Below are 27,567 nucleotides of genomic sequence, written 5' to 3'. Positions count from 1 at the left end.
CTTGGGATAAAACCTGGAGACAGCCATGTGGTGGTCAAGACCTTGAGACGGTGGCCAGGCCAAGGAGACAGGCGCAGGGGGGCTGGGTGGATGCGTCCCACAGGGCCTGGGTGGGTTCCTGTGGGAGGGCTCAGGGCGGGGGCGACATGGGAGTGGCTGGGGCCCCGGGCAGGGGAGTGCAGAGGTGTCTGAAATCTAGGCCGGGCGCGGAAGGCGGGGTCAGGCCCGCTGATCAGGGCTGCGGGTGTGGGGGGTGGGAGGCGTGAGGGTGGCGGGAAGCCTGTTACCTGTTAGGTGACAAGGACGAATGCCTTGTCCTCCCCCTCCCTGGGTGTGCAGGATCCCCGTGGGGAGACAGCTGGAGCCAGGTGTCTGGAGCTCAGTGGGGGTGGGCGGGGGTGGGCTCCGAGGCAGTGGGGATGGGTCTGAAGGTGGAGGTGGCAGTCCCTGAACAGCCAGGGCGGGGCCAGCCCCCGGGTGCAGGACCTCCGTGCTGGGAGGACTTGTCACTTAAGGGAGGGTGGCTGCCCCCAGGGGGCCGACAGCATTGAAGTCAAGCAGGTGTGGGGGAGGCTGGGCGTGGGGCTGAGGGCAGAGATGGGGGGTCAGGCCCTCCTCCTGGGGCCTCCTCCCCAGGGCCCACTTTGACCTTGGCGGGGAGGAGAGACCAAGGCAGAGGGCTGGGCTGGGCGTGTGCCAGGTGACTGCAGGTCTGGCAGGGCCTTCCCAGAGAATTCTCCAGCTAATCTGCATGACAAGGGGTTGGGGCTGGGGAATGAGCCCCACCTAGGCGTGGGGGAGGGGCCAGGGCGTCCCCTGGGTGCTGCTGGGAAGTGAATAGGTAGGGCAGGTGAGCCTCTGGGCAAAGCCGTGGTCCCGGCCTCAGTTTCCCCAGCTGTGAAGTGGCTGACTTCCTGCATTCTCCACTCCTGGAAGTGAATTCCTGCCAGGGGGCCTGAGTTGGAGCCTGAGCCGCGGCATCCGGTCTCTCTCCCGGAAGTCCCGGGCGGGGGAAGGGCGTCCTCCCTTCTCTGAGCTCTGCACCCCTGGTTCCATCCACGCCTGGGCTGGGGGCGCCGTAGCTCGCCAGTGCCGCCCAGCTGGACTGGCCACAGTGCTGTAAGACCCTGCTTGGGGCGTCTGCGTCCCACCTCGGAGAGCCTGGGTTTGCTTTTATTTTTAAGGGTTTACTTACTTATTTGAGAGGCAGGGTCACAGAGGGAGAGACAGAGCGAGTCGTCCATCCGCTGGTTCACTCCCTAAGTGGCAGCACGGCCAGGGCTGGGCTGATCCGAAGCCGGCAGCTTCTTCCGCTGCTTTCCCAGGCCACAGCAGGGAGCTGGATCAGGAGCCTGCGACGCCCATTTTGTGTCCTGGCTGCTCCACTTCCGATCCAGCTCCCCGCTAATGGCCCGGGAAAAAGCAGTGCAGGATGGCTGCTGGTTTCCAGCTCTGGCCTGGCCCAGCCCTGGTTGGCTGGTACAGCTGTCTGGGGAGTGGACCAGCAGATGGAAGATCTGTCACTCCACCTTTCAAATAAGTAAATCTCAAGAAGCATTTTGTTCCGCTTGCAAGGCCGAGTGACAGAGGAGAGCGATCTTCGGGGCGCGAGCGCTGGAGCCGTCGCCTGCTCCCTTCCCAGGCGTGCTGGGGGCTGGATGCGGGCGGACCTGTCGTCTGGTGCGGGCGCCAGGGTCCCAGGCAGCGCTTAACCTGCTGCTGCAGAGCGCTGGCCTCTGGAGCCCTGTGGACCCTGGGAGGCAGCAGTGAGGGGTCCAGTGGATGGGTCCCTACTACCCTCTCGGGGGATCTGGATGGAGGGCCTGGCTCTGGTCTGGCCCAGCTCCATTTGTCGTGGGCATCTGGGGAGTGAGCCAGTGAGTAGGAGCTTTGTTTGTCTCTCTTTGCTCATAAACATATAAAAATAATTTATATATTTTAAAAAGACTTATTTATTTGAATGGCAGAGTTACACACACACACACACACACACACACTTGATCTTCCAGCTGTTTTGCTCCCCAAATGACCGCAGTGGGCGGGGTTGGGCCAGGCCAAAGCCAGGGGCCTGGAGCTCTGTCCTGGTCTCCCATGTGGGTGCAGGGGACCAAGTGCTTGGGCATCATGCTTCCCCAGGCAGATTAGGAGGGAGCTGGATTGGAAGTGGGGCAGCCACTCCCCAAATGGCTGCAGCAGCCAGGGCTGGGCCAGGCTGAAGCCTGGAGCCAGGAACTCTGGGTAGAGGCACTCAAGCACTTGGGCGGCTCTGCTCATGGCCTGGGAAAGGCCAGGGGCATTGGCAGGAACTCGGATTGGAAGCAGAGCAGCTAGGACGGGACCCAGGTGCTCCACGTGAGGTGCGGGCATAGTGAGTGGGGGCTTAACCCACAGTGCACCTGTGGGCCGCTCAGCCAGGACCCAGCACCTGGTGCCCTTGCCGGCCTTGGTGCTCACTGGTGGGGGTGGGGATGCCAGAGGCCAGCTCCATCTCAGCCAAGAGGCTAACTTCGACCCGACCGCAGGTGCCGGCAGGTGATGGTGTTTGGTTCCCCCTTGACCTTTTATTTGGAAGAAATACCAGCGTCTGTTCCTGGGGAGGTTTTTAGGCTCCAGACATGCATCTCAGGCTTTTGCACTGTGTGGGGCGTTGTGGGGAGCGAGGGCTGAGCCGGGTCTCCTCCGTGCAGCCTGGCTGTGTGTGCACTTCCTGCCCGCCCGCCCACTGGCCTCCGTGCGGGGGCTCAGGCCTTCTCTGGGGGGCTGTCTCGGCATGGAGCCCTGACCCAGGGGCTCCGGGGAGGAAGAGTGAGACCCCGAGGCACTGTGGCAGGCGGAGTGGGTGTGCCCGTTCCCCTGGGAGGCCCAGGGCGGCCTGCTCCTCAGACCTGGCCACCTGGGAGTGGGCACTCACACCCGGATGCTTGTCCCAGCGTCTTTCTGACATGAGGCTAGGGGCTGCACAAACGGGCCTCGAAGCCCCGCACAGGTGACCCTGGGGTGGATGGGCACAGCCCCGCAGGCAGGTGGAGGGGTGGGGCTGGCTTTGGCACCAGCCTTGCCCGCCCTTTACCAGGATGGGGCCATGCCCTTGGTGTCCAGGGGCCAGCTTGCACCCACGGAGGGACGGAGGGGCGGAGGGCTTCCCAGTGACGGGCTCAGGTGAGGGAGCAGCTGCCTGTGCCACTGAGCTGGGTGTTTCCTCCATTGTTTCACTCACCAAACGCTCACAAATGCTAGGACTGGGGCCGGGCCAGAGCCAGGAGCCAGGGGCTCCATCTGGGTCTCCCATGCGAGTTCCCAAGGTGCATTAGCAGGAGGCTGGGCTTGACATTGGTGCCAGGACGCCAAGCAAGTTAGCATCGCACCAAGTGCTCGACCCAGAGACTGCGTAAGCAAACTAAAGGCTGCTGTGGGCACCGGGCACTGAGGTACCGGGGCGGCCAGGCCAGGGCTGCTGCATGATGGACCCTTTTTCTGGCGACTTTTAGTAAATGCTCACGGGCTGTGCTCCTGAGGTTTTGAGAAATCGCCCTGGGGGGCCAGCAGTGTGGCATCATGGGTAAACTGCTGCCTGAGGTGCCAGCGCATTCCGCTGCTCTATTCCGGTCCATGCTGTGGCCTGGGAAGGCAGTGGAAGATGGCCCAAGTCCTTGGGCCCCTGCACCCTGTGGGAGACCCAGAGGAAGCTCCTGGCTCTAAATCGGCGCAGCTGCAGCCATTGTGGCCAATGGGGAGTGAACCAGCAGGTGGAAGACCTCTCTCTTTCTTCCTCTGCTTCTCTGTGTAACTCGACTTTCAGATAAATAAATCTTAAAACACTCACTCACTTTACAGGCAGAGCGACGGGGCTTCCATCTGCTGGTTCACCCCCGAATGCCCCATGGCTGGGACTGGTCCAGGCCGATGGCAGGCGCCTGGACCTCCATCTGCCTCCCACGGGTGCAGGGCCCAAGCGCTCAGCTGTCCACTGCCTCCCCAGGTGCACCAGCAGGGGGCAGGGCTGGGGTGGAGCAGCTGGGACGAGGACGCTATCAGCCCTCCCCTCTCTGCTGCTTTCTGCTCACACCGTTCATTTGGCAAAGCTTTTCTTTTTTCTTGAAGGCTTATTTCATTTATTTGGAAGGTGGAATTAGAGACAGAGAGGTCTTCCATCCGCTGGTTCACTCCCCCAATTGGCTTCAATGGCCAGAGCTGTGCCGATCCGAAGCCAGGAGCCAGGAGCTTCTTCTGGGTCTCCCACACAGGTGCAGGGGCCCAAGGACTTGGGCCTTCTACTGCTTTCCCAGTTCATAGCAGAGCTGGATCAGAAGTGGAGCAGCTGGGACTCGAACCGGCGCCCATATGGGATGCCAGCACTGCAGGCGGCAACTTGACCCGCTTTGCCATAGCGCCGGCTCCGGCAAAGCTTTTCTGTGGTTTGGCTCAGCTTTTAATGGGGTAAGGGTGGTTCTCTGAGCTGCTTCTCTTATTTCTGGGGGCCCACTGAGCCCGTTACCTGGCGGCAGGCCGGGTGCTGTGGCCCCGTAGTCCTCGCCCTCTCTGAGCCTGGTGACCGCAGCACAGGCCCAGGAGTGTGCTGTGCCCAGTGCCAATGAAAGGGGAACTGTCCCGAGGTGGTGCCGTTCACCCTGGGGGCCCCCACTGCTGGGAGGGCCCTGCTGAGCCCTCAGCTCTGCTGGCTGTATTGGGGGGGGACTGCCAGCCAGTGTCCAGGGTCCAGGGGGAGCCCACCGCTGCCAGGGCCCCCAGCCCTGTGGGTGGAGCTTGGCGTGAGGTGGCCCTGTCCTGGGCCCTGGGGCTGTGCCTTGCAGGGTCCGTGTGGAAGCTCTGGGCTTTGGGGAGGCCCTGGACGGCAGCCACCCTATGCAGGGGACGTGGATGGTGGCAGAGCCAGGTGAGGGCCTGCCATGCTCTCTCTGGAGGAGCCCAGCACTGGGTGGCCCTGTGTGCCCGTGTCTGCACGCCCGGGCTCACCGCCCCAGCGAGGCGGCGAGTGAGGCTGGGACCCCGGTGCTGTGCCTGCAGCAGCCCCAGCCTGGGGCCCTGAGACGGGAGCTGACAGAGGAGGCGGAGCCAGGCCGGGCGTAGTGTTTTATTTCGTGAAAGCAGCCACGCTGCGAACCTCGGAAACAGCCCTGCACCCTGCACCGCGCCATCGCCGGGCTCCCTCGGGTCCACCTCTGCCCGCTGCGTGGCCAGTGAGCGCTGGACGGGGTGCAATATTGCATTTACTGCTGGCGGAGGGAGGGGGAGAGCCTGCCTCACTCTGTGCACAGGACGGCGACCCCGCGCTCGTAGAAGCTGCGGGGATCCTCTTTCGTGGCAATTTCGAAGTCCACGGTGAAGATCAGGTCGGCGCGGGTGAAGTTCAGGTAGACGGGCAGGGTCACCTGTGGGGGCGGAGGGCAGGTGTCGGCAGAGGTGGGGGGGAGGGGACTGCTCCCGCCCCGCCTCCCCGCCTCCCCGCCCACTCACCACGCTCGCCTTCTTCTCGGCGCTGGTCTGCTTGGCCCAGCGCAGCTGCGTCAGGGGCAGGGCGGTGGAGATGGCCTGGGACAGCGACAGCTTGCTGTTGCTGCACGTGGCTCCCTGCAGCTTCAGCCCTGGAGGAAGAGGGCGCGGCCACGCTGAGGCGGACGCGGGAGCCACGCGAGGCCCCGGGAACGCGGGGTGCCCGAGCCCCACTCACCTGTGACCCCGAAGCTGCAGGCGTCGAGCGAGGCGCTCTGCGAGGTGGTGACGTTGACTTCCAGACACAGCTCTTCCAGCGACCAGCTGTTGGCCTGGGCCACGTACTGCCTGGTGGCCGTGATGTAGGCCTCGGGCACAAACAGGCCGCCCAGGCACACGTGGATGTTCTGCGGGGAGAGCGGGGCTCAGTCACGGCCCGGGGCTGCCCCACCCCCGCCGCCGGGCCTGCCCCACCTTCAGCTCCTTCGCGCCGCCCGTCGCGGCCGCCTGCGAGATGCTCTGCAGCTGTTTGATTCTCTCGCTGAAGTCTGACACCCACTGGATGACGGTCATGCCGGCCGGCACGGTGTAGTGGGACCAGCTCCGCGGTAAGATGCCTGCAGGAGAGGCGGGAGACCCCGGGCCCGGCCCTGTTCTCGCGGCTCCCCCGGCACTCACGGGGCCCATCTGCTCCCGTGGCCCGTGCCATGTCACCTCCCTTCCGGGCTGCCCTCGCTCCTCGCCCCCCGAGCCACGGACCTGCGTCTCTCAGGGAGCTCAGCGTTCATGGGTGACTCCCGTCCCTCCTGGGCAGGGTCAGCGCCTGCGCTCCCCAGCGCGGGAGACGTTCCCCGGGCATTTGTAAGCGTGCCGGGGAGCCGGCCGACGCTCCACCGGCGCCGCAGTACCTTTGACCAGCTCGTTGATGAGCGTGCGCAGGTAGTTGGTCTGCTTCTTCTTCCCCTCGCACACCTGGACGACGTCAGCGAGATCCTGGCGCACGTCCTGCAGCAGCTTGGCGCCCATCTTCACTTCCCTCTCGAAGAAGCGGAACAAGGGGTCCTGCAGGCGCCAGGCGAGACACCGGTGAGCCGCCCCTGGGGTCTCAGCCTCGTCACCCTCCTCGCCTGAGCCCAGCGTGGAACCAGGGCTGCTCGGCAGTGCTGTGCAGGCTGGAACCGGGGCAGCGGGCGGAAGGGCTTGAGGTCTCTCACCGGTCGCGGGCCAGCTTCCAGCCAGCTCCGTGAGCCGCGATGCTGCGCTCGGCTGGCCTCCTCGGACCGACGCCGGCGCAGATCTTACCTTGATGTTCTCCACGGTGCGCTTGAGGTGGCTCAGCGTCTGGGGGATGAGCTGGAGCCAGTTGGAGGCGGTGGTGTGCAGCGTGCGCATCCAGGCGGGGCGCCCGTCGGCCGTGGAGTCCGCGCGGGCCTTCTTCTCGGCCTCGGCGTAGGCCAGGTCGTCCTCGTCCTCCAGCATCTGCATCTTCAACATCTTGCTGATCATGTCCACGCCTGGCGGGCGGGTCAGGCCACGGGGCGTGAGGGCGGCCGCGGGCCAGGCTGACCTGCCGGCTGTCTTGGAGCCCGGAGGCAAGGAGACAGACGGGGAAGACTGACCGAGCCCCTGGGGTGAGCCCCGTGAAGCCGGGCGCAGCCCTGTCCTGCTCTACTGCTCTGGGCGTGTGGGGGCTCAGAGCGCCAGTGCCGCTGCCGAGCCACGGGCGCCCCTCCGCCCAGCTGCCGTTCCCTCACGCTGCTCCTCGAGGCCTGCTCCCCGTGCAGCAAGGTAAACCCGTGTGCTCAGCCTGTGTGGCTCGCTGGGGCCTGTTACACAGCAGGTCCCACTGCTCTGCCTCCGCCGCGTAGCTCTGGGCAGCTGGCTCCGGCCTGGCCCAGCCCTGCTTGTGGTGGGCACTGGGGGTCTCTGTCCCTCGGTTGCTCTGCCTTTCACATAGATGAAAGACTAGTGGCTTCAGTGTCACTTAATCGCAGGCTCTGGTCAACTCTTGATGAAGAAGCCCTAAATGCAATGTCCAGGCCTGTTCCCATGATCTCTAAGCCACGCGCCACGCGCCCCGTCCCCCGAGGGGCAGGCACCCACCCTGGGTGGTGAGGAGGACTCTCTCGGCGTTGTTGGGCAGGCCCAGCCAGGAGGGCGTCTGGGTGTCAGGCAGCAGCTCCACCCACTGTACAAACTCCTCGCGCCTGGAAGACCATCACGTTTGGAGACGGCGTGAGGGGCTGTGCCCTGCGCCACAGCAGCCGCCACTCGCGGCTCCCTGCAGCCCGGGGCGCCGGTGTACCTGATGCCGTCCGGCATCTGGATGTCCTTGTGCCCGTCGACCTTGCACGCCAGCTTGAACTCGCTGTCGAAACTCTTGGTCGTGAACAGGCGCTCCAGGAAGGTGTTGAGCAGGCGCTGGTCAAACTCGTTGTCCACCCTCCCGCCGTAGATGGACTGGGCCATCAGGGTCTTGAGCGCCGACCACGGGATCTTGTCTGGCGAGATGTTCTGCCGGCCCTGGGGTGTGCAGAGGCTGGGGTCACAGGGAAGCACGCGCGTCCGTCCTCACACACAGGGACCCCCACCGCACAGCGTCTGCCCCCCAGAGCCCACACTCGCCTTGGCCGTGTCGTCCAGCCACGTGTCCACAGTGTCGCAGGCCGACCGCAGGTCAGACTCTCCGAACTCGTATTTCTTGGACCAGCCCAGCGGTGCGTAGCGCAGGCGCTCCTGGATGACGGCGTGGAACCAGGCCAGCAGGAAGTACAGGCGGGCACGCTCGTTGGGAGACTAGACGAGGAAGAGTGACCCAGGACAGAGTCACCAGACAGCCGCGCTCTGTCCAGGCCAGCTGGGGGAGCTCCCTTCCCACTCGAGGACAGTGTGCCGAGTTCTCCACCAACAGGAAAGCAGACGGAGAAACCCACGTTTCTGAGGACGAGTCTGGTGGCGTCTGGCGCCGGCCCACGTGCGGCGATGCAACACTCGGCACACCCCTCCCCTGGCCCTGCGCTCCCGTCCACAGCTTGAGCCCAGGAGGGTCCTGCCCGGCAGGAGAGGCAAGCAGGCGGCAGCCACTCGGGAGGCCCCAGGCCCAAGGCTCTGCACGCCGGCTCGTACACCCGCTGCCAACAAGCACCGTCACCTGCTCGGTCCGCGGTGGCGGCGTGGGCTCACCTTGCACATGCGTGAGACGGGGATGCTGCTGAAGGTCCGCAGCATGTTGGCCTTCACCCCCGGGGGCGGCTCGAACACGAAGATGCGGCCGGCGCGCAGCAGGTTCACGGGCACCTGGCGGAGGACGGCGCCGCACTCTCGGGTCTTGCTCAGCCACACACACACGCCCAGACATCAGGGGACACACACACCACGGGACAGCTCTCTCTCTCTCTCACACACACACACACAAGCCCAGACATCAGGGGGCACACACACCACGGGACAGCTCTCACACAGGAGACGTGACGTCACACCACACACACACACAGACCCTGAGACAGCTCACACACACACAGACCATGAGACAGCTCTCACACACGCATAGACCGCACACAGGAGACGTGACGTCACACCACACACACACACAGACCATGAGACAGCTCTCACACAGGAGACGTGACGTCACACCACACACACACACAGACCATGAGACAGCTCTCACACAGGAGACGTGACGTCACACCACACACACACACAGACCATGAGACAACTCTCACACAGGCACAGACCTGCACACAGGAGACGTGACGTCACACCACACACACACAGACCGTGAGACAGCTCTCACACAGGCACAGACCCGCACACAGGAGACGTGACGTCACACCACACCCACGGCCGCCGCGCCGCACCTTGGGGTTGATCTCCATGGTGAGGAAGAGCCTGAAGCAGGAGTGCGGCTGCAGGGAGTGCAGCTTCTTCTCCAGCTGCATCAGCCAGCCGGGCGCCAGGTGCACGTTCTTCAGCATCACCCACCTGCACACAGGGAGCCTCAGGGCCTGCCTGGCCTCGTGGGGACGCAGGCTTCCCGCCAGAGTGGGCGTCGCGGGCCTACCTGCCTGACTTCACGGCCGTGTTGATCGCCTTGTCCGCTTGGTTAAAGCCTTCCGCTGAGCCTGGTACAAGGAAGCTCAGTGTCGGCAATGAGGGCTGCGGCCCGCCAGGCCCCACGGCCCGTGAAAGCCCCCGCGCCCTTACCAATGGCGATGGAGGTGATCTGCGTGTTCTGCTCGGCGGCCAGGTCCTCGACGTGCCCGCTGGCGTCGTATCCAGGCACGGAGCACATGAGCACTGGCGTGTTTGGCTTCACCTGGCCAGAGAGGAGAGCCCTAAGGGAGGGGCCGGGGCCTGAGGCTCAGGAATCAGCAGGCAGGCGGTGGAGGCGTTACCTCTGTGCCCACAATGTGCGTCAGGTCAAGTGGCTGTTCCATGATGGACATGAAGGACTCCCCGAGGTTGGTGGAGACAAACATGTGGGCCATGGCCAGCAGGCGGTCGGGCCGGAAAGCCTGGATCAAGAGCAGGCGGTGGATGGCTTGCCCTATGGGAGCTGCAACAAGCGGACAAGGTTGGCGGCAGCAGAATTCAAGGCCCCGCCCGGTGTCTGGACTGCTCTGCCCACGGCATCTGCTCAACAAACAGCGTCAACACTCGGCTCAGCAGCTGGGTCCCTGTTACCCACGTGGGAGACCTGCATGGTGCTCCCGGCTCCTGGGTTGTAGCCTGGCCAAGCCCCTGGCTGTTGAGAGCATTTGGGAAGTGAACCAGTGATTAGGAGATCTCTGTGCCTTTCAAATAATAGTAGTAAAGAAAGGTGGCCAGCTTAGTGGCACAGCAGGTTGGGGCCCTTGCATTCCACGTGACCGTGCAGGTTGGAGTCCAGCCCAGCTTCCTGCTAATGCGCCAGGGAGAGCAACAGAAGATGGACCAAGTGCTTGGGCCCCTTCACCCACGTGAGACCAGATGGAGCCCCTGGCTCCTGGCTCCAGCCTGGCCTGGTTCCAGCCCTGGCCGTTGTGGTCATTGTGAACCAGTGGATGGAAGATCCTTGCCTTTCAAATGAATACATTAAAAAACAAAACCAAAAAAACCTCAAAGCCGTCTTGGAAATCACAATGCCCATTTGGTCTCTGGGCCGAGAAGAACTTGCTCCGACTCCTGGGTCTCCTCGATGCCTCGGGGGCCCCATGACAACATCTCAGCCCCCCTGTTTACTGATTCTCAAATGGTTCCAGGAGGGCCTTCTGTTGCAGAGCACATGTGGATCCTTGGAAGAACAGACGGGGACGCTCTGGGCCCCCGGATGCCGGCCGGCAAGCCCGGCACCGGCCTGACACACCCCGGAGTGCACACGGCAAGCCCGGCACCGGCCCGACACACCCCGGAGTGCACACGGGCAGCCAGTTCCCCCTTCCCTGGATGCCAGGGCTCTCCTGGCTTTTCTCCTCCCTCACTCTTTGGGCACCAGCTGAAGGGACGTGAGGCCTGGCCTTCCCATCTCCCTGCCTGCTGTCCTGTCCAGCTTTGGCTCTGGGGAATCTGTCGCTTCAAGCAGACAAAGCCCAACCTCACGGTCAGGCCCCCAGGGAGACCCCAGGGCCCGTGCACTCACTTGCCGGTGTGTCCTCACTCCACAGGTAGGGCACTGTCTGCTCCGGGGAGCTGCTGTCCAACCAGATGCCAAATTGCTGTGGGGACAAGAGCGCAGGTGTCACCAAGGCAGAGCTGGGCTGGGGCACTGCTCGCTCCATGGGAGAAGGCAACACTGCTGAGGGAACACCCGGCACAGTTACCTCGTCGGCCTGAACCTTTGCGATCAGATCCTTAAATGCGGGAAGACAGCTCAGCCTCACCACCGCTTCCGCCTGCTCCACAGTCAGGCCCTGGATCTTGGGGGTGGAGCCGGCACTCAGAACGATCTCCTTCCCTCTCAGGAAGTGCTGGAACTCGGCGTCGTAGGTGGGCTCCCTGCGAGGGCGGGACAGGGTTGGTTAGGCTGCCCTTGTCCACAGCCACGGCGCCCTGCAGAGCGAGGCCCAGCTAGCGAGTGGAGGCCGCCCTACCCCAGCGTGCCCTTCAGCTTGATCCGCGCCAGCAGCATGGCGAAGGTGATGTGGTCCTGGTGCAGCATGCCTCTGGCCACGCGGTTAAACGCCACCTGGGGACAAGGGCAGGAGCCGTGACATCCTGCCGCGTCCAGCACGCCCCGGCCCCGCCCCCGCCCCCGCCCCGGAGCGAGGCCGCTCGGCCGTCACCTGGAAGAGGTCCTTGGTTATGAGGGAGAGGCGCTGCGTGTGGTCGGTGAGGCCCCTCAGGTTGGGGTTCTCGTACAGGACGTTGTGGTAGATGTCCAGGAAGAACTGGAGGGAGTACTGGTACAGGAAGTGTATCTGCGAGGGGGTGGGCGTCAGGGGCGTCAGGCACACGTCCAGCAGCGCGCGGGCGGCGGGCGGCACGGGCGGGGGCGCCTCACCTGCTTCAGGGACTCCATGGTGAAGTAGATGCTGCTGCAGGCGGTGGACAGCGGCAGGTACTGCTGGGACACGCTCTCCACCTCCTGCATCACGACGTCCGTCTCCTCCACCTTCCTGGTCACCTCGGCGGCCTCCCTCTTCAGGTTCTCCAGCGTCGTGATGATGGTGTCGTCGTCCAGGATGCGCCCCTTCACCTCGTTCAGGGCTTGCAGCAGAGACTTCTCCAGCTGCCGCAGACGCAGCTGGAACTCCCCTGGAAGGCCGAGACGTCCAGGCCGCTGCGACGCCGACGGCCCCCGCCCGCCTCCCCCAGGCAGCCGCCCCGGGGTGCACCTTGCAGTTTCAGAAGATCCGAGCGCTTTTCATCCACGTCGGGCCGTTCGGCCTTCAGCACTTCGTTCAGACACTGGCTCTGCAGGCTGCTCCGGGTGACCGTGAAGTTCACAAACGTGACGCGGGAGCAGAGGTCCGGCGGGAACTCAACCTGCCGGCCCACAACACACCGGGCTGCTTTGTTAACCTGGCTGCAAGACCAAATCCGTCCCCCACATGCAGGCTCCCGCTGCTTACAGTCGGGTCTCGGGTGGACAGGAAGATGACAAATGACGGAGACAGGTCTATGTCCTGGTCACCAAGCGTAATCAGCACTCGGCCGCCCGTTCGCCGGACTTCACGGTTCAGTACTGGATTCAAAACTGGGTCGTAGCTTTCCACATCCTGTGCCAAACGCGGTGGAAAAGGTAACCATCAGAGCCTGTGACGCCGTGACATGGACCTCTTCCCTGGGGACAGCACCCTGCCCGGGGCCACGTGGCCACGCAGACTTGCACTGACGGGGCAGCCACTAGGTGCACGTGGAGGCCTAAGTTTTACGAACAGTCGTGTTCTCGGGCACCCTGGCCACAGGCATCTTGCTCTACGGCCTCGTGGGCTGCGGCTGGAGTGCCGCGTGGAGCGCTCTGCAGGCGGAGATGCCAACGCTGCTTCCCTGGGACGTGCTTTTCACAGCACAGCCCCAGGGCCTTAGATCAGCGAAGCCTCGCAGAGGCCAGCTCCCAGTGCTCGCACTGTGTAACTGAGTTTTATTTTGCATCGACTGTGTGCGCTAAGAGGCACTCGCCATTGAGAGCAGGGTGAGCAGTGCACAGCCAACACAGACCTGCACCAGCAGGGGGTTGCCGAACCGCAGGGCACTCTCCAAGTTCTTCCTGAAGGCGTCGTCCAGGAAGCTGGTGCGCGTGATCTTGCGGTCCTTGTACTCATTCATGATGAAGTCTGTGGCTTGCCCGGAGGGGTCGATGATGAGCGGGTACCTAGGACGGGGCAGCAGCGGAGCAGTGAGGCCCAGCAGGGCACAGGACGCACCCAGGTGGTGTCTGGAGGCTGAAGGGAGGACACGCGTGGCTCTCGGGCTCAGCGCTAGGATTGGATCATCTCTGCAGACCTGCCCGGATGAGGCGCTGTGTCACCACTCCAGCCCCTGCTCCCTGGGATGCAGCGCCGTGGCACCCTGTGCCCATTGCTGTTAGGATGACTTGTGGGGCCGGAGTGTGGCATAACGGGTTAAGTCACTGACTGCAATGCCGGCATCCCATGTGGGTGCCTGTCTGGGTCCTGGCTGCTCCACTTCTAATCGAGCTCCCTGCTGATGGCTTGGGAAAGCAGTGGAGGATGGCCCAAAGGGCTCAGGCCCTTGCACCCCCATGGGAGACCTGGAAGAAGCTCTAGGATCCTGGCTTCCGCCTGGCCCAGCCCTGACCACTGTTGCCTTCTGGGGAGTGAGCCAGCAGATGGAAGATCTGTCTGTCCTTCACTCTCTTAACTCTGCCCTTCAATAAATAATTAAAAATGCTGTTATTTCCTACAGAGGCTGAGTGTTTTGCTGCCCTTCCACACAGGGCAGTGCCACAACGCAAAATAACAGCAGCGTGGAGGCAGCATCAGAGCTAACCAACAAGGGACCCTGTCCCATTCCAGACACTGCCTCCCTCATGTGGTGCTCACGACAGCCCCACGAGGCAGGCTCTCATCAGATCCGCTTTACCAGTGAGGAAAGGCAGCTAACGACAAGCCCGGGGATCTGCACAGCTGGGTACACAGGAGCTCCCACGGGCCCCCAGTGGCTGCCAAGTCGCCCTGCCCAGGTGTTGGACGGCTGCAGCAGCTCTGTGCTACCTTTCTCTTACAGTTCGCTTGCTTGATGACCTATCTGAAAGGCAGAGAGACGCAGGGAGAGTGCCCGTTTGTTGGTTTACTCCCTACATAGCCTGCGACAGTTGGAGCGTGATGGCCAGACTGCAGCCAGGAGTCAAGAACTCCAGCCAGGTGGGTGGCAGGCACCCAAGCACTTGAGCCATCATTTGCAGGAAGTGGGAATCAGGACAGAGCTGGGCCTTGAACCCAGGCACTCCCACAAGGGAGGGGTGTGGGTGTCCCAAGTCACGCCACACACCTGCCTCTGCTATGCCTTGACAGGCAAGGCTCAGGTGGTCCAGATGCAGACAAGCAGCCCCCGCGTCTGCTCTCTACCCGATCCACCTGGAGGGCTCCACTGCTGTGGACAACCCCACAGGGACCTCAGTGTTCAATTTCCAGGCTTCCAGCATTCACGCCATTTGGGTTTGCCACCTTTCACGTGCCTAGCTGCTGCTGAATAAATACTAGGTAGAGGCCGAACTCCAGGTCCAAGGGTGCACACGGTCACTGGGATGCCCCCAGCTCTGCATACAGCCAGCACCAACAGTGACCCCGAGTCCAGGCCGGGCCCCCAGGGACTGCTCAGAAATGACACATGCCAGACCCCTCACCACTTTGTGTGCCTGAGGTGCTGGAAGTGGGGTGGGCATTGTGGCAGTGGCTCACCCACCACGCGTGACGCCTGCACCTATCAGAGCCAGCTTCCTGCTCACATGCACCCTGGGAAGCAGCAGACCCCTGGGAGGCAGGGATCCAGTTCTTGGGTGGGAGACCTGCATGGAGTCCTGGGCTCCTGCCTTTGGCCTGGCCTGTTTCCAGCTGTTCAGGGAATTTAGGAAGTAAACCGGTGGGTGGAAAACCTCTCTCAGTCTCTCTGCTTTTCAAGTAAAATGGAAACGAATTAAGTGTGCAAAGAACTGAGCACGCCACCGTTCCCAACCTTCAGGGGCAAACACTGACCTACACAGCATCCCATGCCCAGCTCCTCTTCCCTTCAGACAAGGTTGTGTTTCGATTACAATGGAGGCCGGCCGGCCCCAGGGCCTCGGCTCATACCTGTTGAAGCGCTTCAGCATGATGGCGTTTTCGGTGCACAGGTCGTCAGCGGGCAGGGAGCTGGCCTGCCAGCGGAGCCGCTCGTCCGCGTTGGAGAGGTACTCCGTCCGGGCGATATCTGTGCGGAACTGAAGGCGAGGCCCGTTACCTCCTCACGGCCACGCCGGGGGACCCCAGCGTCCATCCTGGACCCCTGCGGGCTAATACCTGGATGTTGGCTTGCTGCAGGTGATGGGACCAGGTGGTGAACAGGTTCTGGCGCATTTGCTGGTCGAAGTAGCCCGCGTACGCTATGAAGGCGGCCGACAGCAGACAGTCCCCGGCAATGGTGGACATCTGGTTCTTGAACGTTTCACTTGTTTTTTCCCACCGTTCGCGCTCAGCAGACAAACTCTTGAGCAGCGCAGTGCTCCGGTTCACCTGGGGGACAGAGGGGGCCCACTGAGCACAGACGCCCAGGCGGCCGCCAACATCCCCCAGATTTCCCAGTCAGCAAGGAGACGAGACCCAGGCACACACCCAATGAGGACACAGGGGAGGGGTCTCCTGAGGGCCTAGGCCGGACCCAGAGTTAACGTTCAGCCTCGAGCCGTCTGCAGGAGCAGAGGCAGCAGCAGGAAGACAGGGCCTCTGGGGCCAAAGGAAACGCGTGGGTAGACGAAGCAGAGCACAGTGGCACAGGTTCAAGTGCCTTTTCACGGACTTGAGGGAGGAGCGACGGCTGAGCGAGTGCTGACAGCGAGAGCATGGGACCCGCTGAGGGAGGCCCAGAGCTGGGGCAGACAGGCTTGCAGCTGGTGGGCGGGGTGGGGAGGCGGGGGGGGGGGTGGTGCGGTTCACTGGCTTCAGACTAGTCGGCTGCTGTCTGTCGTGATTCACCTCCTGTAAGCGCTAGGTAGCTTGTATCTTCCAGGAAAAGAAACGTAGACTCTGGACCCCAGCGGACACCCACGAGCTGATGTGTGGAGGCCGCCACAGCAGTGCAGGCCACGTTAACGAGCCTCGTCAGCCTCGGGCCGGCGGGCGGGGCACCTCACCTTCGCCTCCACAGCCGCCAAGTCAGCCTTGATGGCCTGGGCCTCCGAGATGAGCACGGCGTACTCCTCCTTGTAGCGGGCGATGCTGGCCTCCAGGTCCCGGATCATCTGCTCCACCTCGTTGGCCTTCTGCTGGTTGTCCTTGGCGTCGTCTTCTAGCTTCTGTAACTCGTTTCGCAGGGGCTCCACTCTCTTTAACATGTCTGCGTAGTTCAGCTGTGGGGCAGATTGACACCTGTCACTCACAATGACAGAAAAGAGCGCACCTGTCAGGGGAGCTCCTGGCCACGCGCGTTACCTGTGCAATTGCCCACTTCACCATGGGCCCACAGGCCAGGGAGGCACGGTTCACGATTTCGTAGTTGTAGCTCGGGTTGGACATGTAGTTTTTCTTCATCTTCTCCCTGATGGCATCACTGCAAAAGAGGAATCGTCTGAGCACATGCTGGGCAAAACAAGTGACTCCATGAATGTACGGGACGAGGCCAGCTCCATCTTGTTGCCCCAGTGAGCACCTGGGACGAGGCAGAGAAACCAAGAGGACAGAGCTGGTGACGGGAGGCCCTGGCAGCCCACAGCAAACTCCCGGGCCGGTTCTGCTGCAGCAGGCAGGTGGCCCTGGCTTGTGGCTGTGGTGGGGCTGAAGCGTTTGGCTGAGCAAACTCCCAGGGGAGCATCTGGCTTCCTTGAGAGGACGGCCCAGGGAGACAACGCCACGCTCTGGCCGGTGACAAGCCAGAGATGACAAAGCAGCACCTTCAGGAAAAGGCCACTTGCCAACAGCGCCCCCGGGAAGCCGGCAGCCTCCACCCCGAGCAGTCTTTCGCCTCCCGGCGCTCACCTGATCTCCTCTGCGGAGAAGTTGACGATGGTGGGGATGAAGTTCTCGCGCATGATGATGGAGCGGATCTGCTTCCAGTCCGTGGTGCTCTCCCCCAGCAGCAGGCAGATGGACTCGAGCGCCAGCTTCACGGCAGCAGGCGGGTTGGCCATGGAGCGCACCTCCACCAGGTGCTGCTTCTTGATGGACTTGACAGCTGAGCAGGGCGGACAGAGGGCCAGGGCGGTGAGGACGAGCCCGGCAGAGGGCCAGGGCGGTGAGGACGAGCCCAGCATGGGGCCGTTCCCGTCACGGGCCACAGAGCTCTGGCTCGGCTGTCTGAAATCCCTTGGGAATGGCGCGAGCAGTGACTCTAAGTAATTATGAAGACCTTACTATACTAGGCCCCAGCTGCAAACGCCTGAGAAACCAGGCTATTACTTTCCACTGACCGCAAGTCTTCATTAATTCCTTTATTTCTATAACTATCAAAAAATTGGGGGCCAGTGCTGTGGCATAGTGGGTGTTAGTATCCCACATGGGTGCCAGTTCACATCCCGGCTGCTCCACTTCGGATCCAGCTCCCTGCTAATGTGCTTGGGAACGCAGCAGCAGATGGCCTGAGTCCTTGGGCCCCTGCACCCGCGGGGGAGACCTGGAAGAACCTCCTGGCTTTGGATCGGCCCAGTACCAACCAATGAGGCCAACTGGGGAGTGAACCAGTAGGTGGAAGATTCTCTCTGCCTTTGCCTCTCAAATAAATAAATAAATCCTTAAAAAAAAAAAAAAAAAAAAGCCCAAGTTTTCTGCAAATGGGAATGCAGTTTTCTAGCCTCCAATTTTTGTAAAATTCTTTTAATTCAGCAAGTCAGAACTAAATTAAATTCTCATCCAAATCCAACTATGAATGAAAATTCATTTTGCAAAATGTGAAAACTGAAAATAATTAGGGCATTTGGAAAAGCGAAATAGTAGTGGGAAGATGAGAGCACAGGCCGAGGTCAGCCATGAACTGGAAACCAAGACCTGGCCTGAGTTCCTGGCTCCTAGCTCTAGCATCAGCAGGGGCTTGTCTCAGGCGTCGGGGGAGTGCACTAGTGGATGCCGGCTCTCTGTCTGTCTCGTCTCTACCTCTCAAACAGAAAAAACAAACGGTGAGAAGCCACCACCCTCTCCTGGCCGCATTTCATGAGCATGCAGGGAATGGAAAGCAAATGAGAAGCGACTATTACATATCCTTAACGAGCAATTCCCAGCCAGGGCCGGAACCAGAGCACTCCCAGGATGCCCCATGGGCTGGGGCCCGTGGCGCAGCAGGTGAGCTGTCACCTGAGATGCCCGCAGCCCACACTGGGTGGAGCCCTGGCGAAGTCCGCTTCTGATCCAGCTTCCTGCTAATGTGCCTGGCAGGCAGTGGATGATGGCAGTCACCTGGGTTCCTGCCACCCGCATGGGAGACACAGATAGGACCTGGCTCCTGGCTTTAGTCTGGCCTAGCCCAGGCTGTTACGGGCACTTGGGAAGTGTTGCTCTGCCTTTCAAATAAACACGGACTAGTACAGCAACTTGTGTGATGAGGACCGTGTGCAGTCCTCAAACAGGCTCTGGGCTTTACTGGCAATGCTCGTGGGAACCACCCGCGAGCCCCCGCGCGAGGCCTGGTGGTGCTGAGTGCAGCCGCCTCTACCGGCCTTTACCATTCTGGGCCTCGATGACGGCAGGCTCCACCTTGTCCAGATCTTCTTTGACACTCATTTGTTTGTCTGCGATGACTTCCTGCTGCTTATGCAGCTGCTCCTGAATCTCCTGGCTCATGACCTAGAAGGGAAGGGCACGTACGCGGGGTTAAGCAGAGGTGGCCTCGATGGCAGTGCCCACTCACTCCCCCGAGCGCCACACCCGCCTCCTGTTCGAGCTGGGCAGGCCGCGGCTCCCTGTGATAGAGGACGTACCTTTTTCTTTTCTGCCTCTTGCTGGTCTTTCACCATCTTCTTCAGCTTGTCGTTGGCTGCCGCGTTCTTCACCTCCAGCTCCTGGCTCTTTATTCTCAAGTCGCGGCGCAGCTCTTCCACCTAAAGGACAGGTCCACGGTGGCTCACGGAACCCACGGGCCCCCACGCCGGCGCCGAGCTGCTGCCCGACCGTACCTGGTCCACGGTGGCTCACGGAACCCACGGGCCCCCACGCCGGCCGTACCTGGTCCACGGTGGCTCACGGAACCCACGGGCCCCCACGCCGGCGCCGAGCTGCTGCCGGCCGTACCTGGTCCACGGTCTCTTTGATTTTCCGCAGCCCGACGTTCAGATGCATCTGCTGCTCCTCCAGCTCACTGCGCTTCTCGTGGAACAGGTTGGCGTAGTGGTTGATGAAGTCCAGGTAGTGGCGAGGCGTGATGGCCATCGTCCTGCCTCCTCGCTTGGCCAGCCGGGCGTTGGCCTTTCAGAACATAAGGTCACATCTGGTCACTCGAGGGCGCTCTTTGCAGCTGGCCCGCAGAAAGCTCTACCTGCTCTGCTGTAAGAGCGGTCTGACCAGAGTGGAAGAAACCAGGCCCTCAGCAGGCTCGACACTCGGGCTGGCTGTCACCTACGAGCTCTCGGGGGCTGCCGCGGCATCACGGATCAGGCTGCCGCCTGCGGTGCCGGCGTCCCATATGGGCACTGATTCAAGTCCTGGCTGCCCCATTTCTGATCCAGCTCCCTGCTAATGGCCTGGGAAAGCAGTGCAAGATGGCCCGAGGCCCTGGGCCCCTGCACCCAGGTGGGAGACCTGGACGGAGTTCTGGCCTACATCTAGCTGTTAACGACTGGGGAGTGAACCAGCAATGGGTGATATCTCTCTACCTTTCAAATAAATAAATAAATCTTTAAACAGTGGACAGGCTCTGTGATAAAAGGTCTGGTCCCCTTTGGCTTAAAGGGAGATGACTCTGAAGGAGGACAGGAGAGAGCAGACCAGCAAGGGGAGCTGGGTCAGAGGATACCCTGGAGACACTGGAGCCAGGATGCCCACAACCTCGGGCTTTTCTGGCGGAGGGGAGCAGGCGGGACTCATCCATTGCAGAGATTAGAGCAAGGGTAGGCCAGCAAATCTGGCCATGGGCAGGTTTCACTGGCAATAGCTGCTCCCCCCACACCCCCATGGCCTGCAAAGCCTAAGTCTGGGGAGAGAACCAGGACCTGACACAGCAGAGAGGCAGGGAGGGCAGCCACACAGGGGCAGAATCGACGGCTCCAGAACTGTGGCAAAAAGGGGCTGTCATTACAGAGTAAGAGATCAGGCACCTGTCACATGGTGTGGGTACAGTAACAAGTATCAAGACCCTCAAGCCTACTTACGCAACACATGGTGTGGGTACAGTAACAAGTATCAAGACCCTCAAGCCTACTTACGCAACACATGGTGTGGGTACAGTAACAAGTATCAAGACCCTCAAGCCTACTTACACAACACGTCAAGTTAGAGAGACAGCGGGGAGAGCTCCCACCTGCTGGTTCACTCCCCAGATGCCTGCAACAGCCAGGAGCCGGAGCTCCATCCAGCACTCCTTCATGGGAGGCAGGGGACCAAGTGCTTGAGCCATCCCTTGCTGTCCGCCCAGGCTCATGAGCAGGGAGACGGATCAGCAGAAAGAACAGCCAGGACTCAGGCCAGTGTCTCCTGTGGCTGCAGTGCTGGCCCTGGTTTCGTTTTCGTGATGGTTCCTTGTGTCTCTCACATGTCGCTCTGAAACCACACCCACCTGGTGAAGAGTCTGATGGACAAACACACAGCTGTTGACAATGGCTTCCCGGTGGGACGGGGGCTGCGGCAGCTTGTCATACACGACAGGCATGTAATCCGGCACAATGTAGTTGGGCTTCTCCAGGTCCATTTTACTGGTGAATTCTTTGCCGACTTGATACAGTGCCTCAGTGGACCAATCGCCAAACCAGTTCAACACACACCTGGAAAAGATGCCCATGTCTCAAAACAGCTGTCAGGGGCCGCCAGGACCCAGAGCCGCGTGAAGTCCACGTACCTGTTGAAGAGCGCAGGGGAGGTGGCCGCCCGGTCCTTGAGCCCCTCGGAGGACGGGTTCATGGTGAACACCACGTGCAGGTTGCGTATGACCTGGCTGGTGAACCACTTGTAGAGCTCCTCGTGGGAGTCCAGCATGAGGCCCTCCTTCTGCGCTCCCTCCTTACACTGCGTCATCAACGTGGCATACTCATCTCCTTCAAAGAGGCCGGGAACCTGGGCGGACGAGACAGCAGCTGAGTCCCCGTCCCCGCACACCAGGCCGTTGACACGGCCCGCAGCGCGCGGCCTCGCTCAGTTACCTCTCCATTGGCCAGAAGGGTATTCATTCGCTCCAGGAACCCAGAATCTAACACGTTGGACTCGTCCATTATAAACGCTATCTTCTCATTTTTACAGCCGGAGCGTCGCAGTACTGTCCGAAGATCTTCGTCAAAGTCTTCCCCTGTGTACTTCCGATGGACCTAGAGAGGCAGCCAGCAAGTTGGGCCCCCTCTCACACAACCAGCGCCGGGCGGGCAGGAACCAAGACCCTGCTGCTGGGCACAGCCCACCGGCCAGACCCACCTTGATCTGGTACACACTCAAGCCATTCATCCAGGCGACGAACCGGGACAGCGTCGTCTTTCCCGCCCCACTCACACCTATCAGAAGCAAGTGGCCTTGTGGCTGACGGAATATTCTGGAACATTAAGAGAGGTGAGACATTTTAAGGCTTGTATGCCTCACTCCCTTTCTGACACTGATGCCCACCCATGGCGCCAACATCTTTAGGACTCTGTTGGCAGGACCTGAGCACGCTTCAACCTGAAAGTGTACGTCAAATGCTTATGGCGCAAAGGCTGGTCCCGCCCTCCAGACTCGGCAGACACGAGGCGGAACCTCATGCCACACACAGGAGGCTAAGGGCTGGAACTGGGGCCGTGGACAGCACAGGCGCGAGCAGGAGGCAGCGTGAAGTGCCGCCTAGAGGTGGGGGAGGTCGCAGGGGCCCGGCGCGACCCACCTGTCAATCCTGAGCACGTGGTCTAGGACTTCATTAAACAGGACCAGAGGGACATCAAGCTCTTCCTCGTAGAAGACTTTCAGCCTAGCTTTGACATAATCTCTTAATTCTTCCTGGTCTACTGGGATGTAATCCTACAGGAAAAAGGTACATCCAATGCTTAGAAGAACTACCGTGGTGACTGGACCAAAGTCAATGGCACTTCTACAGCCCACAAAGGAACTGTTAAAAAGTGCAGCGAGAAGACACCATTTATGACACAGCAACAAAAAAGGAAGTCAGCTAGAAACAGACCCAGACGTGGAAACCTTCACAGAGAAAACGGGGCGTCAAAGCCTCCACGGACGGAGACACCACAGTCACAATGGAAAACACTGTGTAAAATGTCAGTGTGTCCACGTCCCCGTCAGACCTCAGATGTGGTGGTGGGGTGCCCTGAGCCTCACCTGGAGGGTGAAGGGGCCGAGAATGGCCAAGATCCCCACAAGGAGAGAGCCTGTCAGACCGTGGTTTCAGCATGGAAAGGAAAACGGGGAGGAACAGGCCCTGCGACAGGCCACACGCACGGGATCCCCACTGTCCCGGGACCCTGTAGAGTACAGGGTTCCTCTACACAGGACATGCTGAGGACAGACCCACAGCGCCAACGCACGGCTCCACCAGGACAGAGGGAGGCTTTAAGGGCAGCTGTTCTTCAAAGACCCCAAAGGGAGAATGAAGAGAGAACAGAAAACTCCAGTAACACAGAATGAACCCACCTTGCTCTTCCTAGCTTTTGTTGGGCACGCCCTCCCTGCCAGGATGAGCATTTTTTTAAAAGAATTATTTATTTATTTGAAAGGCAGAGTTACAGAGAGCAGAGGCAGACAGAGAGAGAGGTCTTCCATCCTCTGGTTCACTCCCCACGTGGTCACAACAGTCAGAGCTGTGTCGATCCAAAGCCAGGGGCAAGGAGCTTCTTCCTCAGGGTCTCCCACGCAGGTGCAGGGCCCAAGCGCTTGGGCCATCTTCTGCTGCTTTCCCAGGCCACAGCAGAGAGCTGGACCAGAAGTGGAGCAGGGGCCAGCGCTGTGGCGCAGAAGGTTAAACCCCTGGCCTGAAGCGCCAGCATCCCATATAGATGCCGGTTCTAGTCCTGGCCGCTCCTCTTCCAATCCAGCTCTCTGCTCTGGCCTGGAAAAGCAGTAGAGGATGGCCAAGTGCTTGGGCCCCTGCATCTGCCCAAGTAGGAGACCTGGAAGAAGCTCCTGGCTTTGGATTGTCCCAGCTCCAGCTGTTGCAGCCATCTGGAGAGTGAACCAGCGGATGGAAGACCTCTCTGTCTTGAGTTCTACCTCTAGCTCTACCTCCCAAATACATACATAAAATCTTAAAAAAAAAAAAAAAAGCCCAATACGAAGGCAGTCTCTCCAGAGGAGCTCTCTTGGACCCGGCCTGCCCCATGAGCATGGAGCTCCCGGAAGAAAGCTGACTGGTCCCATAGCCAGTGATTACTGAACCCAACGCACGCTGAGACTGCAAATTAGGGAGCCATCCTTGTCCTTTACCGAGAAGAAGGAGCACTCCCAGCTATTCTAGGAACGTCCACTCCCCCGGGATTCTAGCACCTGGAGCAAACACAGTCATTCCAGCTGCACCACGGGCAGCAGGAGGGTGAAGACGGGTGCGCAGCCGTCACCACAGCTGCGAATGCAGCATGCCCAAGACCAGGAGACAGTTCTCACCGACACAGGAGGAGACGCGGGTCCAGCGCAAGGCCGCGTCCTTACCTTCGACAACCAGTTGCTGTACAGGATGGGCCGGCTCATGGCCTTCTCCTTGTCTATGTTAGGAAAGTGCTTCAGCGCGACCATGTCGATGTTCTCATCAGTCCAGCGCCGCTCCTCGTCCTCCACCAGTCTGTGGGAGGAGAGCAGCCGCGCAGCTGAGCAGGTGAGCAAGCCACCGTCCCTGCGCTGTCCCTGTGCTGCCTGAGCACTGCAGGCTTTTTCCTTTTTAAGTAAGCAGGGACCTGGGGGCCAGCACTGTAGCATAGCGGGTAAAGCCGCCACCTGCAGTGCTGGCATCCCACATGGGAGCTGGATCAAGTCCCGGCAGCTCCACTTCCTATCCAGCTCTCTGCTATGGCCTGGGAAAGCAGTAGAAGATGCCTTAGTCCTTGGGCTCCTACACCAACGTGGGAGACCCAGAAGAAACTCCTGGCTCCTGGCTACGCCGATCCATGAGCATGGAGCTCCCGGAAGAAAGCTGACTGGTCCCATAGCCAGTGGGAGTGCTCCTTCTTCTCGGTAAAGGACGAGGATGGCTCCCTAATTTGCAGTCTCAGCGTGCGTTGGGTTCAGTAATCACTGGCTATGGGACCAGTCAGCTTTCTTCCGGGAGCTCCATGCTCATGGATCGGCGTAGCTCTGGCCATTGTGGCTAATTGGGGAGTGAACCAGCGGATGCAAAATCTCTCTCTCTCTGCCTCTCCTTCTCTCTCTGTGTAACTCTTTCAACTAAATAAATATTAAAAAACAAAACAAAATAAAACAACACAGACCTGTTGTTTTTCTTTCTTTTTTTTTCATTTGGGATAGAGTGGGGGGAGAGAGGAGAGATCCACCATGGGTTGGTTCACTTCCCAAATGCCCACAACAGCTGGGGCTGGGCCAGGTTGCAGCTAGCACCTCCCTCTGGTCCACACATTGGCAACAGGGACGCAAGCACTTGAGCCACCACTGTTTTCCCAGGCTGCAGGAAGCTGGATGGGAAGCAGAGGCAGGCATGGAACCCACGCCCTGCAGCCCTGCAGCCCTGCAGCCCTGCAGCCCTGCAGCCCGCCCTGTGTCCACCTGTCACCACAAATGGAAGATCCTGAGAAGCAGAACTCAGGATGGCTTCAGCAATTTTTAAAACATTTTAAAAATTTATTTGAAAGGCAGAGTGAGAGAGAGAGAGGGAGACAGAGGGAGCTTCCATCCACTGGTCACTTCTCAAATGGCCTTACTGGCCAGGGCTAGGACAGGCCAAAGCCAGGTCATCTGCTACTTTTTCAGGCTCATTAGCAGGGAGTTGGACTGGAAATGGAGGAGCCAGGACTCAGTGGCTTACCCTGCTGTGCCACAACACTGGTCTTGTGAAATTTTCATATGAAATACAAACCCCTTAGAAATATGGCATTATGACACTAAAAGAAAAAAAAATCCTCTAAAAATGTTTAATTACATTGATTTAAGAAATGGAAATACAGAGGAAGCATTTAGCTTGCCTGCATCTGGGGCCAGCCCATGGTGTAGTGGGTTAGGTTAGGCTGCACCCTGCAGCACCGGCATCTCTTATGGGGACCGGTTCAAGCCCCGGCTGCTCCACTGCCAATCCAGCTCCCTGCTAATGCACCTGGGAAAGCAGCAGAGGATGACCCGAGTGCTTGGGTTCCTGCACCCATGTGGGAGACATGGAATAAGCTCCTGCTTCCTGGCTTTGGCCTGGTCCAGCCCCAGCCGATGCAGACGTTTGGGGAATGAACCAGCGGATGGAAGATCTCTATATATAACTCTGCCTTTCAAATAAAATAAATCAATAAAAAAACATGCCTGCACCCAGAGGGATACATGGGCTGATTCCCTGCTCCAACTTTCTGCTAACACACGCCCTTGGAGGCAGTGGTGGTGGTTCAAGCACTTGGGTCCCTGCCAACCAAGTGGGAGACCTGGATTGAGATCCTGGCTCCCAGCTTTGGTCCAGCCCAGATGATATGGGTATCTGGAGACTGAATCAGTGAATGAGAGCCCTCTCTCAGATAAATTTAAAAGAAAGAAAAACAAACAAACACCTCCTCTGGCCTATCCTGTCGTGTAGCCCCTCTTCCTCTGAGTAACCTGGTCCACAGGCAGAGCTTTGTCCCAAATCACTTGCAACAGGAAACTGTGGTGCTGCATTAAATAGTCAACAACATTCATTGTTCATTGTAGCTTCAGTGGTAAAGCATAAAAATAAACTTCACCAACTAAAAACAAGTCCCAAATAGGATGGGCTAAAATACTGAAGCATAAAACATTAAAAATACTGAAGCATAAAACATAAGTCTCTGCCTGTAGCGCTGGCATCCAATACAGACACCAGTGTGAGTTCCAGCTGCTCCACTTCCAATTCAGCTCCCTGTTAATGGCCTGGGATAGCAGTAGAAGATGGCTCAAGTGCTTGGGCCCCTGCAGCCATGTGGGAGACCCGGAAGAAGCTCCTGGCTCCTGGCTTCAGATCAGCCCAGCCGGAGCCATTTGGGGAAGTAAACCAGCAGATGGAAGATCTTTCTCTCTGTCACTCCCTCTCTGTAACTCTCTCTATAAATAAAACCTTAAAAATAGAAAAGGAAATAACAATAACGCAGGAGCTAGGCAAATGAAGCATGTATTTTTACACAGAGATTGTGCCAAACTACAAAGAATGCCCATCCCGGAAAAAGATCCTGCCAGAAAGGCCGATGAGCGGCTCAGAGGCAAAAGCTCCTACGATGGACACTTGTCTTGTGGTAGAACCAGGACCAAGGACAAAGAAGCGTGGCATTGCCAGGGGACTGTGGGAAGGCGTCTGACTCGCCAGTGAACTAGGTGCTTGCGCAGGGTTGGTGCAGGCCCCCACCCACCACTAAGAGGTCCAGTACCTGGCACACACAGTAGCCTGACATGGGTGGGACACCGTTCTGTCATGGTGGCAGATCAGTGTTGGGACACAACGCTGCCCACATGGCTGCTCCCTTCCACCCTCGGGCCTGGCAGCCTTGTACAGATGCAGACATGAGGGCCGTAGGAACACAAAGTGCCACCCGGGGTCCTGGGTCCTCCTTACCTATCTTGGAAGAGACGCAGGGCTTCATGTGCCCAAATGCGAATGAGGCCTTCGACGGGCAGCGTCTCCAGAGGTCTCAACGCTTCAAAGATCCCTCTCACCCACCTGGTCATTTCCCGGGGTGAGTAGATGTAGTGCGGCTGGGTGTCCTGGGTGAATCTCTCCTGCAGGAAGGGGAAACTGTATGTAAGCCTGGGTCTCTCATGTGGGTGGCAGGGACCCAGGTAGTTGAGCTGCCTCCCAGGGTGCACACTGGCAGGAAGCTGGGAGTCGAATCCAGGCGCTATGACATGAAACACAGGTGCCCCAACTGGTGGCTTAACCGCTAGGCTAACTGCCAGCCCCCCATGAATGTCTGCAGACACGGGGAGGTGGCTATAAAGTAAAATGTGCTGTGACTCATCTCCATATGAAAGAGAAAGGACGTAGACTCTGCAGTATCTAAGGATCAGTTACTGTACAATGTCGAACACCTGGACAACTGCCCAAAACACTGTCAGACCAAGCTGTTCACTTTATGTTGGAATAAGCGGTATTTAAAGGTTTAAAGCAATGAAAACACAACGAATTTTTTTCTGAAAACACTTGAAACTAAGAGCAAACTGAAGACTGACTGACAAATACTTGGAACCTGTGACAGGTGGCTCAGGACGGGCACGTGGTGCGAGAGCCCCT

At 59.9% G+C, this 27,567-nt stretch overlaps 1 protein-coding gene across 1 annotated transcript in view; it reads right to left on the bottom strand.

The window, feature by feature from the left end:
* Positions 1-5,076: 5,076 nt before the first annotated feature.
* DYNC1H1 (dynein cytoplasmic 1 heavy chain 1) overlaps positions 5,077-27,567 on the bottom strand; it is a 65,645-nt gene continuing 43,154 nt past the window's right edge. Inside the window, exons 42-78 of the mRNA XM_089322660.1 lie at positions 26,893-27,056; positions 23,835-23,964; positions 22,066-22,199; positions 21,627-21,741; positions 21,362-21,523; positions 21,061-21,275; positions 20,782-20,986; positions 19,302-19,475; positions 18,992-19,111; positions 18,737-18,857; positions 17,061-17,256; positions 16,518-16,635; positions 16,220-16,435; positions 15,390-15,602; positions 15,183-15,310; positions 13,090-13,243; positions 12,501-12,647; positions 12,264-12,414; positions 11,930-12,183; positions 11,712-11,846; positions 11,520-11,614; positions 11,250-11,424; positions 11,069-11,144; positions 9,846-10,006; positions 9,655-9,766; positions 9,512-9,572; positions 9,309-9,432; positions 8,635-8,748; positions 8,077-8,247; positions 7,757-7,974; positions 7,555-7,658; positions 6,754-6,965; positions 6,360-6,513; positions 5,926-6,068; positions 5,690-5,858; positions 5,476-5,603; positions 5,077-5,390 (exon numbers count right to left, since the gene is read on the bottom strand). Coding sequence (XP_089178786.1) covers positions 5,262-5,390; positions 5,476-5,603; positions 5,690-5,858; positions 5,926-6,068; positions 6,360-6,513; positions 6,754-6,965; positions 7,555-7,658; positions 7,757-7,974; positions 8,077-8,247; positions 8,635-8,748; positions 9,309-9,432; positions 9,512-9,572; positions 9,655-9,766; positions 9,846-10,006; positions 11,069-11,144; positions 11,250-11,424; positions 11,520-11,614; positions 11,712-11,846; positions 11,930-12,183; positions 12,264-12,414; positions 12,501-12,647; positions 13,090-13,243; positions 15,183-15,310; positions 15,390-15,602; positions 16,220-16,435; positions 16,518-16,635; positions 17,061-17,256; positions 18,737-18,857; positions 18,992-19,111; positions 19,302-19,475; positions 20,782-20,986; positions 21,061-21,275; positions 21,362-21,523; positions 21,627-21,741; positions 22,066-22,199; positions 23,835-23,964; positions 26,893-27,056 — 5,598 coding nt within the window. The 3' untranslated portion in view covers positions 5,077-5,261. The remainder of the gene's footprint in view (positions 5,391-5,475; positions 5,604-5,689; positions 5,859-5,925; positions 6,069-6,359; positions 6,514-6,753; positions 6,966-7,554; positions 7,659-7,756; positions 7,975-8,076; positions 8,248-8,634; positions 8,749-9,308; positions 9,433-9,511; positions 9,573-9,654; positions 9,767-9,845; positions 10,007-11,068; positions 11,145-11,249; positions 11,425-11,519; positions 11,615-11,711; positions 11,847-11,929; positions 12,184-12,263; positions 12,415-12,500; positions 12,648-13,089; positions 13,244-15,182; positions 15,311-15,389; positions 15,603-16,219; positions 16,436-16,517; positions 16,636-17,060; positions 17,257-18,736; positions 18,858-18,991; positions 19,112-19,301; positions 19,476-20,781; positions 20,987-21,060; positions 21,276-21,361; positions 21,524-21,626; positions 21,742-22,065; positions 22,200-23,834; positions 23,965-26,892; positions 27,057-27,567) is intronic.

This window comes from Oryctolagus cuniculus, chromosome 20, assembly GCF_051225735.1.
Source record: "Oryctolagus cuniculus isolate XC-2025 breed Fujian yellow rabbit chromosome 20, ASM5122573v1, whole genome shotgun sequence".
NCBI classification, from domain to species: domain Eukaryota; kingdom Metazoa; phylum Chordata; class Mammalia; order Lagomorpha; family Leporidae; genus Oryctolagus; species Oryctolagus cuniculus.
This window is presented reverse-complemented; position numbering and strand designations above follow the sequence as displayed.